The sequence below is a fragment of the Galleria mellonella genome, unplaced genomic scaffold (genome assembly GCF_026898425.1).
Source record: "Galleria mellonella isolate WM207_F2 unplaced genomic scaffold, CSIRO_AGI_GalMel_v1 utg55, whole genome shotgun sequence".
Taxonomy (NCBI): Eukaryota; Metazoa; Arthropoda; class Insecta; order Lepidoptera; family Pyralidae; genus Galleria; species Galleria mellonella.
In genome coordinates, this window is record NW_026442115.1 from 3,723,419 (window position 1) to 3,736,156 (window position 12,738).

At 32.0% G+C, this 12,738-nt stretch overlaps 1 protein-coding gene across 1 annotated transcript; it reads right to left on the reverse strand.

The window, feature by feature from the left end:
- Window positions 1-495: 495 nt before the first annotated feature.
- On the reverse strand, window positions 496-8,606 carry LOC113521445 (uncharacterized). Its single transcript, XM_026906973.3, has 8 exons — window positions 8,423-8,606; window positions 6,653-6,755; window positions 4,884-5,015; window positions 4,095-4,329; window positions 3,439-3,594; window positions 2,632-2,789; window positions 1,793-1,850; window positions 496-1,260 (listed from the first exon to the last, which is right to left on the reverse strand). The coding sequence occupies exons 1-8, from the start codon at window positions 8,546-8,548 to the stop codon at window positions 1,050-1,052; spliced, it is 1,179 nt and encodes a 392-aa protein (XP_026762774.3). The 5' UTR covers window positions 8,549-8,606; the 3' UTR covers window positions 496-1,049.
- Window positions 8,607-12,738: the final 4,132 nt, after the last annotated feature.

Here is a 12,738-nt window from a genome sequence, read left to right on the forward strand (position 1 = left end):
ATTGAATGTTTATTTATGCAGTAATTGCGTCAATAGTATGTACGGTGATATTTTTTTGTTTATTTGTTTGGTTTATTATTAAGATTGAGTAAATATTCGCAGTGTTATATTGCGTAATTGTTTGTGAGTACAACTTTTATTAATATATTTTTTAATATAGTATTTATTTTAGTACAGGGTAAATCTAAAAAAGCAAGTTGTGAGTACATATGTATCAATATTATTAATGATTACCTGCCACAGTTATTTAACTAACTATAGTATTAGTTTAATAAACATCTCTGACTGCTGCAGTTAGAGAAGTTTATCAACTTATTATTAATAAAATATTAGTTGTTGATAATTAAATTTTCTCATCTTAGTATCTTATAAAATATTGATAGTAATCATTAATCTCTTTCAGTTTTAATTTGATATTGAGGAATACTATGAACACCTGCGATTAATATCTTATAAAATATTGATTTCTCTTTCTTTATATTGTTAATGATAATTAATTGATTAAGTGATTTTTAAAAGAAGGGTTGTTTTAATAATTATTACTTAAATATCAATTAAATTTCATTTTGATATGTATAGTTATTTACGCTGTAATAAAAAGTAACGTGCCCTCTGTATGTATCGTTTTATGTTCTTTACACATTAATATCGCTTCCTAGATTTACCACAAATTCTCGCGAACAAATACCTACAACCAACTAAGTCCATCAATCAATATATAATCTACAATAACACCACTTCTAAATATTACATCCTATGGATTCCGTCATACAACGCCTTACAACTAATGTATACAGGTCATAAACATTCCTAAACAACATCATAATATAGGTATTACAACAGTGGATCTAAAAAATAGATAATTGTCGTCGTTTTCCGAAGACACATCGAAAAGCCCTCAAGTGGACATACTTAACAATAAATTATTAAGTATCTATAATAAAGAATAACTAAAAAATTTGTATATTTCATACAAAATATCAACAAGGGTCTTTATTAATGAGCGTAGCGGTATCCAACGTCTCGGCATCCCGAGACATGTCTTGTTTTCATTTGTCTAATGGTGGGGATTCCGCAGCTTCTTCTATAGCTGGCTCTTCTATCAGTATACAAGTGTCAGTGACGTGCGAAGAGGGTGAGACCGGCGAAGAAGTGAGGTCCTGCCGGGGCGACGGCGGAGCGCTTCTAGTGCGGCTCGGATCGCCACACAAATGTACCATTTCTACTGAATTTTTATTTTCCACCTCTTCGTCGTTTGACCTGAAAACGAGGCGTAAAGAAAATGAGACTTTAATTATATTTGTTTTTATTACGAGTTACAGAACTAAAAAGTATTTCAAGATTATTGTTATTATTTTAATAGACAATAATTTTCGTACTTAAATTGATTGAAATAACAAAAATATTACAGGACCAATAAAAAAATTAATTTCAAATAACGATAATGGAAGCATTAAAACTCAAATGAATATTAGAACTGTTTGTGAATGAGGAACAGTTTCAGACTTTCTTAACAAAAACTATGAAATGTTTATTTTCATTTTCTCTTCGATCAATCCATCTGGTAGAGTAATTCATATTGAAATTCATATGATTATCATATACAAAAAAAAAAAAAATACAGGGACAAACACAGCGGGGGACTTTAACTTAGAATGTGTTATGACAAATTAAACATAATCATCATCTTTAAAACTTTTTTCTATTGTTAAATGTCATCATTGCATTTGCTGTTAAATAAGTAGTAGATATAAAATAAGTAATAATTAAAAAAAAAAAACTGAAAAGGTACCTCGTTATCGATTCTTCTGTAGTGTTGTTTATATTGCTAATACTATCGCCTGGTGTAGCTGTGAATAAAAAAATATACTGAATAACTAGGCAGTCAAAGTTAACAGCAACAGTTTGTACTAATTGTTCATTAGTTCTAAAAATAATTTTATCCTCTCACACTAAGTATATTCTGCTGTCAATTTAGTAGGTCACGGTTAATTTTTTATATAAATATGCTAAAGATGATAATAACCTGAGAGCAAAGAGAAATAATACCTTCTATAGATAAAGATTTAAATTTAATCTCGAAGTTTTGTCACATTTGGAGAAATAAAATATTAAATCATATTTAGTAACAATATATATATATATATGAACTGAACCACGAACTCAAAAGTAGTTATTGATTTCAATTCAAAACTTTCAAGCTTGTAAATGCATAGAATAGAATGTGGTTACTGCTACTCTTTATACATAAGTTTGCATGTTACGTAGTGTAATAGTGAATTAGGTGTTAGAAATAGAATATGAATAATCTTATGTTGCAATTAATGTTGCAAGAATTCAGTACAAAGGAAAATGGATGTATGTAGCACAGGATCGCACTTGGTGGCAAAATATGACTAATGTTCATTAGTAAACGATAATAATAATAAATGTCTGGTTCTCAAGATAGAAACCCTGTGTTATGAAGAATCTAGTAACGAACATCTGAGGGTCACACCTAGATCGGAACTAATTTAGAAAAGTTCGTTGCCTAAATTGGCCCGATCGGGAATCGAACCCAAGCAATGTGCTCACTATTACGCTACGGAGTCTATCGATTATCGTCGATAGCTAGGTTATGCTAATACTAACGATGTATAGTGTCATCGCGAAGACGTTGCTGTCGCGCCAGGGGGCGGCGCCGCGAGCTGTCTCGCACGCGCAGCGTGACACCGCCGCGAGCGCCGCTACCGTGCAAGTCCAACGCCAACGATGACTGCGAGCCGCACTCTGACTCCGCTGCGCTAGCGCTGTTACAGGACATTTTCTATACTTTATGGCTAATACATAATTGTATCTATGCTTAAATAAAGCGCAGTACGGAGATACCTCATGATAACCATGAAATATTTCATGATAACTACCGGACCTCCGTACTACGCTTTGATAGTTTATAATTTACAGAAAATATATCATTATTTTTACTATATATTGTATATTATATATACATTGTACATGTATGTACTCAGTTATGTTATTAACATAAATAGAGTATAATTAATCCTGAGTTTACTATTCTTAAGATTGTAAGGTGCACGTGTAAACATGAAGCAGTGCGTACTGCGACTTTACTTACTGATAGCGTAAATTAAGATAAAAGTATTTTACGTGCAAATCCAGAATGTGGTTCATCCATGTATAAAATGTCCATGAAGATCGTTCGGTCGTTTATAATACTTCATTAAAAAATTTTACAATTATAATAATGCAGAAAGAAAACTTTAGTCACTCTATTTATATTAATAAATACATTTATATTGTAAAGGCAATAAGTTGGTAAGGTTTATAAATAACTAAAAAATAAATAAGAAAAACTACAAATCTTAATTTAAATAATTATATAGATTCCAAGCAGAAGTAGTGAAATGGAGATGTGGTAATGCTACGAGCTACGATTACCTGACTGCAGAGTGCGGCGGCTCGTCTACGGAGAGCGCGTAGCGACGTAGCGGCCGGCGTAGAGCGCTAACCGGCAGAGCGGCGCGCGTGCTGCCGCTACGCAAGTCGGGCGCCGAGCCGAATCGAGTGCGGCCCTTCACTTTGTCATCAGCCGTTCTGTGCCATACACACTCACTGCCCTATTTTCTCAAGAAGCCTGCGATTGACGGATTACAACAGGCCACTTGACGTCTGTGTGGTAGGCTTACAGATATGGATGGAATTATATATAATGCTTGTATTGAAACCAAAGTATCATTTAAATCACTTATTCAGTATAAATATTGAAATTTATGTAAGTCAATAAATAAGTAGTTCTGAACTACCGATTCTCATCCTTATCTGTTAATAATAATGTTAGTGAATAACGGATATGGGAACAATGATAAGACGAAACGCCATGTAAGTACTTTATAAGCAAAAAGGTTAGCATAACTACTGGGTCAAATGTTAAATTTGTAATTGTAAAATCTGTCTCAAATTAAATCGAATAGAAATATAATTAATCTATAAAAAAATATGGTGGACGCTAAATGTTAATTTTGTATTATTATAGTTTACAATACGAGTATATTTCAATTCAGTTCAATTGAGACAGCGTATGTCGGTGGTCGTACCTGGTTGCGTGTGGTGTTCGATATCTGTGTATGGGTGCTAGCGGTAAGGCATGCGGCAGCGGCAGTACGTGCGGCAGTCGGTACACACCGAGCTGGTCGAGGCGGGCGGGCGCCGCGCACGGCGGCCCGCGCCGCGGCACCGGCCGCGGCAGCGCCTGCGGCCGCGCCGGCGTCACTTTAGCTGCACTGTCCCGTGCTTCGAATGTCATCACGCACGCCGCCACTACGATGAAACCTGGAAATCATACCAGTTTTTTTGTTTTAATATAAAAAAATAAAAAAAGTGAAACACGAAATTGAACACTGTACCAAACTAAGCTTAGCGTTTTAATAGTAGGCTCATATTCTCGTATATATGGGAAGAGGCCGGTGCCCAGCAGTCAGATGTCAATTGATTAATAGTGATGATAATATTTAAAAAATCTAGTCTATTATACTGATGTAAATAAAAGTATACTCATTCATTTATTCTATGGATTTTTTTTGTTAGTAGCACATTATTTATTAATAAACATATAAAAACACATTATATTACACGTAATACATATAACACTTGACTATCGTAGATTGGGAAATATAGAGCTTAAGAAAATTTAATTGCTTGTTTACTAAGAAAACTCTTTATAATGTAACATTACGTACCTATTTACTTATAGCTATGGTTTAAAGTAGAAATATATAAAACAGTGGTGTTTACTTAACGAATTACAATAATCTCTACTTGTTCTTAATTCTTTGTAATTAAAAAATTAAAATATTCACTTTCTAGGTAGAAAATAATTTGCTTACCTCCAAATCCCATGACTATAGGACCCGCGTACGATAGGTTGTTTAAGTGAAAGCCTCGGGTTTCGTCTTTAACAGAAATAGTTGCGTTGCCCCGCACTTCTTGCGCTACAGATAACGTGTCCGCGTAGTAACCTGAAACGTAATAAATGTTTCAATTAATGAAAACTGTGAATGCAATTGAAAGGCAAAAAGAAATTTATTTTGGATAAATATAAAAAAGTGTTTTACATACATAAATTTATTCTTGATTGTGAAATATACCGTTATATAGTTTCACAATCAAGAATAAATTTTACAATCTGCATTAAATTATATTTTCAAATATGATATTGGGACGTCAGTATGTTTATAAAAATCATTGTGTTCATTTTTTTTATAATTAGTAAATAATTTAAATTAATTTTAAAGCCATAATTGATTGTTTGTGTTAACACTTCTCGATGGAAAAGGGTATTATAGAGATTATTATAGGTGCTTGCGATGTTTAATATACTTATATGTATAATGTTTCAGGAACGAGATGAATATTAGAAAATATAAGCACCTAGAAATTACTGAATCTATGCAAATAAATAAAAGCAACAAATGTCCTAATAAATAATTTGCACAATAGGTATCTTAGATCTATTTTTTTTTTAATGGGTGAGAATGGTATGGTAACCCGTCTGCGCTATGGGTATACACTGGCGAGGCACCAATGATAGACGACTGATGAGGATGAGAGCAGGTCAGTTAGCCCATTCTGACGAATTCTACTAGAATTGGCCACGATGGTTTACAGGGGGAACCACGTAGAGGTCGACCTGACAGGGTATATTGTTTGTAAGGGTTATTTGACTCCATTACTAACAATTCCTTTCTCCTCTCTCAGATCTATGTGGTATTGCCTATTATCTATGTTAGTATATTATCTAATATCTATTATAGGTATGTATTGAAAAATAGTCAAATTACATTACACAGTTGACAGTATGCATATATATGCATAATACGGAATTGCATACAGATATGTGGCTTGACGCAGGAAATGTCAACTACGGAACACGTTCTCCCCGACAGGAACCACCACCCGTCTCCCGCTACGCTTCCACCGCATCACATTTGTAATAAAAGTCGATGAGGAAGAGGAAATTATATTACGTATACGTACTCATTTGTGAGCGTGCGCTTCGAGTTCTACAAAATGACACGGTACTGTTTTAACTGATAATTAATTTTAATGTGAAGTATTTGTAATTTTATGTTATGATCAAAATGCTAATTTTAAAAACTTACGTATTAGAAAGTTGAGCTATGGCTATATATGGGTAATGATTATAGAATATTTATTAAATTAATGTCATGATACCTATTAGTATTTAGCAATATTTGACTCTATATTTATTTATTACAGTAACAGATACAAACTGCATTTATTAAAATTCACTCCTTAAGTATATATATATATATATATATATATATATATATGTACTCGTACAGAGACTTCTCTTCATCAAACGTGTTGATGGCAATGGAGTTCATCTCTAATGATTCATCATTTCTAATTAAAATAAAATTTATTTTACATTATGTGAAATATTTTTTTTAAGGCTTTGCCATATGAATTGGTGAATGTTGTAAATTATTTTATAAATACAAAAAAACCAATGCTCAACGTTTAGATTTTTTTTTATCAAAATATAATGAATACTCTGTATTATTTTTTGAAATGATCACCTGCAATTGAAGTTAACATTATTAAAATTAAATAATAGAATAATATTAAATACCTATGACAGCCATGGCGGCCCCTAACAACATCAACATCAGTCCAGCGGAGAGCGCTCGGCACGCGTGCCACAGGCATTGTGAAGACATCTTGCCTCGGACCACCTGTAAACGAATTGAATTAGTAGGTTTAACTCAGCATTCAATTTTGACCATAAAATAATTCAATTTTGACAAATGAATGGTTTTTTTTAATTAAAATCTGTTGTTTTAAATATTAATCATATATACAATACTTAAGTCTCGATAGTGTATTTAAAATATGTGTATGCAATGCAAAACTTTAAAATTAGGTTTGGTGTTGTAAAATTATTCATATGGTAGAGTTTTAGTTTAGCAGCGACTACAGAAAGAAATAGGTTTCAAGCTGTATGTTTTGTGTGTATGTGTTACGTGATACCTTCGCTAATTCAGAACGGAACCGATTTTGATATGGGTTTTTTGGGAATGGAAAAACCATAAGTTATTGTATTAAAAGCTAGATTTGCAATAGGCTTTAGGATTATAATGATATAGAGTGTGATCTTTTAGAGCAATGCTTTTGTTAAATAGTAGGTAGGTTTTACTGAGAAACTCAAGTAATCTAAGATCATTCTTATACTAGTAACAGGTACAGTAATATTCTTTGTATCCTCGGTATTGTGAATGTCTCCGCCTACGAACGTTGTTGTAGGTTTATACCTACATCGACGTTCGTAGGCGGAGACTGGCTTTTTCTACATAAGAATAGGATAGGTGAAAATCTATTACCATTCTAACTAGGCACATTGGTATTTATTTATTTATTTTTTATTAAAGAAAAATAAATTAATAATAAAAAAGTTATAAAATTTTATAATAAAAAACAATAGTAAAAACAAAATGCCAATTACAGGTAGTTTTATTTACAAATAAAAATAAAATTTAACTACATGCATATGACAGCACTAAATATAAAAACATTGTAGGTAGACAGTTATGTAAAATAAAAATTGGATTCAAAAGTTTAAATTTGAATTATCAAAGAACTACTAATTCAGTACATGTTTTGCGGATTATATCTTAGAATTAAATACACACATTTGCACACCGGAGATATGAAGTTTTTCTATAATTAATAGAAACAAATGGAAGAAAAAGGTGGCATTTGACTTAATGGTTTTGTAGGGACACGTAGAAAGAAATCAGGACAGTCGATTGAACTATCCCCAATCTTCATCAAGAATAACAAATCTGCAACTTTACGTCGCTACTTAAAATGATATACATAGATGATGCTTCTTACATTGCTTAATGTATTTAGATGAGTTGAAGTATAGAGCTTTATTTTGAGTGTCCTTTTCATACGATTAGTGATTATTCTTATATTAAAAAAAAAAAAACTGAAACTATGTCAATAATTAGTTTTGTTATTTAATTTACACATTTTTGTAAGTATATAGTCATAATTTATAGATACTAACAATACATAAGAAATTTTATAACTGTTAAGCATTTTTATGGAACTCATGTTGACATTTCTATAGTTCTGCTTTCGTTAATTGCCCAGGGATCCTGTTATTCACAAGACAATAGTTTTAATGTATTCCACTCAAAGTGTGACTGCGCAACAAGTCCTCAGCCAACTGTTGAGTCGTAATCTTCCATTGGCTACATTCACGAGTTGCATAAACATAAGAATTAAAAAAATTTAGATTTTCTATGAAGGCTTTAAAATGCTATTAGGTAGGTAGGTTACACATTGTTGCAAAGTAATGCAATCGGATATTTTATTATAATTTTCTGTTAAATACCTGAACATTCCAGGTGGCCCCGGAGGCAGGGTGGGCGCGCCGCAAGGGGCCCGTGACACTCCGCGCGCGTCTCATGCTGACTGCCGCGCGCTCCCGCCAAGCGCCCTCTGGCTCTTGCGCGCGCATGCAGCCTCCTTGCTCCAGGCCACCTGCGTCCTAATTCTACAGAGAAATCGAACCTTAATCGTAACGTAATCGTATTATGAAATATTATTTCAACTAAATCACTTAATATGACGTTGTAAGAAGTAACTGAATACTGAATATGTGAATAATATCGGTATTTTCTGATATTGTACATCACTTTAAACTTTTTTAGGTTAAGTATAGGACGATACTTATATACATTTATTGTTTTAATCATTGTTCCTCGATAGTTACTTAGGTGCAATTGTAACAGTAATAAACAATAATGATATTTTATCACATGTGACATGAAAGGTTCCGTGTAGTCACACAGCAGAATATAGCTCGTCGTTACTCCTCATCCCCATTCCCCAGAGCATCTGCAAGGGGCGACTAAGAAAGTAAAATACAATACTTAGTAGGTATAAACTATTAGTGAAAAATTTATCCAATTATGTTGTTTATATTACCATTAAATATATATATATATATATATATATATATATATATATATATATATATATATATATATATATATATATATATATATATATAAACTATTGAAATGTAAATTATTAAAAAGTTAATTAATATTAACTTTTATGTAGACATATGGCATCCTGACTTTGAAAATAAAAATCGTTTTTATCTATCAACTTTAGTTTTTGAGATATGGCATACGTGTAATTTTGTAAAAAAATACCCAATTTTAATACCATAAAAAATAAAAAAATATTTAATTTTTGGAAGCAGTCAAAAATGATCTTTTTAATGATTTTCTTGCATGAGATACTTGTGGTAGGTCTCATTTCAAACTCCAGCAATAATTTGCCATCATATGCACATCCCATCTGCGTTTATATCGTTCCTTTATGGTGCGAATTTCTTGATGGAATTTTTCTCCTTGTTCATCACTAAAGTGCCCAACATTTTTAGGATAGTGTTCTAGATGAGAGTGTAAATAATGAAGTTTTACGCTCATGTTTGCAACCAAGATCTTTCAGACATAATAACATAAATGTTGGATTAAGTCTCGATAGTTTAGTGCTTTAGTATTACTCAGGAAGTTTTTCATCACTGACACAAATTATTTTCATGCTTTGGACTCTTTTCCATTCATTGTTTTAACAAAATTTTCATCCTTAACTAGCAGTCATTCAACTCGTTTTGGTTAAAAAGTTCTTTGGTCGGGATGTATCGTCTATTATGCCGTCTGTTTCCATTGGGCAAGAAGCTACTGCAGATGTCGAAGGTAAAACTGGTGGTATAGGCTCTTGAGCTAGAATAGGTATCAAAGTTGGCCGTTTAGCAGATGGTAAATCAGGATAAATACATTTACTGCGGTTATTTGAATTAATGCCGTTTACATTAACTACACAAAAATAACAATCATCATTTTGTTTTTTTTTGGTTTTCGCCAGATCATGGGGACTTTGAACAGGGAATTTCTTTTCCCACTTGACCATTGTCGCAAACTAATGACACAATATTGGCAAACAGTTTTACGAACCCTCGGCTTGTCCAAATTACACACTTGGACTTTAAAATAGTTGGTATACGCGGTTTTTATGAAAACTGTCACCGATTTTCTATAATTTTTGAAAACATATTCACCACAAATAAAGTAGAAACACTTTGAATCGTTTAAACAACGTCTCCTTGATGTAGACATTCATGAATATGCGCCTACCCTCACATAAAACATAAAAAAGCTGTGTACGAAAAATAAAAGCTGATAGATAGAAACGGCTGGTAGATTTGAATTCACAGTCTTAAAATATAAAGGAAAAGTGAAAAAAACTTCCGAAAATTTCAAAAAGTAAAATTTTGTAACTATGTGTATTGTTATTACGATGGGCAGTCGCCTTGACAGATTTGGTTTCATTTGGAGTTCTCTATCTTTAGTGTTAGTGTATATGGTTTTGATCTGAATGCCTCTTACAAAATTCTGGAAGCTAATACTTGTTAAATTATTGTTTTCTCATTTCGTCATTATCATGAAGAAAGAATTGATACTTGACATAGCTACTCAGATAGAGCGCATTTCATTAAAGAAAATTGTGTCATAGTGGAATTGTCGTAAATACCATTTTAGAATGTACTATATTTTTGATGTAAATACAATTACGTGCCTGTGTGAAAAATAATAGAAATCTTAATTAGGTACATAGAGAAAATTATTATTTATGCAGAATACTGGAAGAGATCTCTGTCAGAGATAAGTCCACCATTGCATACAACATTTATAAATAGATTATTTTATATGTAACGAATATACAGATACATTATTTATCCGTGGTAACATATAAATAAGGTTAGTTGAAACAGATTTTTTTCATTTTTCCTGGATTACAAAAGTACTCGGTCACATGGTGTGCGCGTTACATAACCTTATCTTGAATCATAAGTATTTCAAGCATTAATTCAATCAATCAGAATAATTACTCTTTAATTTTTATGACATAGTCCTGTAATGTAATGTAGTAAGTTTTAATTCTGGAGCATGACTAAATTTAAAAGCGGTGGACAAACACTGTTCTCAGCTTGGTAATATTAATAGATTTCGGTTTATTTAGCTTGTTTTAACTTATTATTTGAACATTTCTAAACCATTCCCTATATTATACATTTTATAGTTTAACCTGATTATATTGTTTACATTTAATCATATATTTTTTTTATTTTTATCCACAATTTTTATGGAAGTTATAAGAACTTGTTAGTAGTTATTAGTTATTTTTTTATTTTAATTAATAAGCAATTTAAAGTTAAACTTTTCTGGTTTATTACGCCATAGGCTCTTCCATCGACAGTATTTTGTGTTTATTACGTTATTTAATTTCCTACTTCGAGAGAAAGTATCAAAATAAATATGTCAATTAGTTGGAAGTATTATTTATTATGTATTGAACATATCTAAGTTTAATAATTTATTAATTTAGTTTCAAAATTTGTATATCTAATATAAAGTATGTAATCTGCTAAAATAACGAAGATATTACTAATATAGCAAGTTATTGCTGTAGTAGGTACATATATTATGTAGAAATCTACCACAGAACATTGCTCGTTTATAGCTGATGATATCGCTGAGTAACTTATTGCTGTGTCAACATTGGCGTCATGTTTAGATATATACCTATATAACGTCATCACAAGTACGGATACCTATGTATTATATATAGACTGTAGTCGGTTCAGTATATTTACTGTGTACCTGTACAGGTACGTTTGACTTTCGTAGTTGTTTGATTTTGCTTGGTTGCAAATGTTTCTGTGAGGAATCTTTAAGTAGCATGAAATGAAGTCTTAGTCCGTGTTTATTTTTCTGCTTAATTCTTCTATATTACATAATTAATTTTGAATAAGATTTCTCTGTAATTTAGATATTTTTTATTTGTACACAAGTCGGATCACTAGTATAAAATAAATAAATATGGACATATTGCAAGCGTCATTTAGTTCCTAACTAAGCAGAACATGTTCTATGGGTAGTCAGTGAGTAGTAAACGTCGAATAGACGTAGGTAGATATAAATACAAATGTTTGTGCATGTATTGTGTAGAGAGGGAGAGAACTCGCAACATGAAGGACGTTGCATCGGACGTTACAGTGCCGAGGTCGTCAATAGGTTTTTAGAATAACTTATTAGAATAATATTCAATGAAAGTGAACATTGCATTATACATTAATCCAAGAAAAATATATTAGATATATTTTGTTTTAAATTATATAACATTAGAAATTTAACTAATAAAGTTATCTGGTGTCACTTTTACCAGCGTGGTAAACATACTAGGTATTTTTTTTAATGGGTGGTAATGGAATGGTAATCTCGCCTACGCTATCGGTGTACGCTGGCGGGGCACCAGTAATTGCTGATAGGTGACAATGAAAGTAGGTCAGTTAGCCTATTGTGACGAATTCCACTAGAATTAACCACGATGGTTTCCAGGGGAAATCGCGTGGAGGTCGACCTGACAGGGTGTATTGCTAGCAATAAGTCAGTTAGACCCCATTACCAACAATCCCAATAATACTAGATTAGGTATGAATTCTTCTTATTGTGAGATATCCATGTTTAACAGTTGCTAAAGTTTGACATTATCCTGATTTAATCTCACTTTATTACATTTTTTTCACAAGTGTTGAAAGGTGTGAAAAGAGTAAAAACTAAAACTTTGTGATTA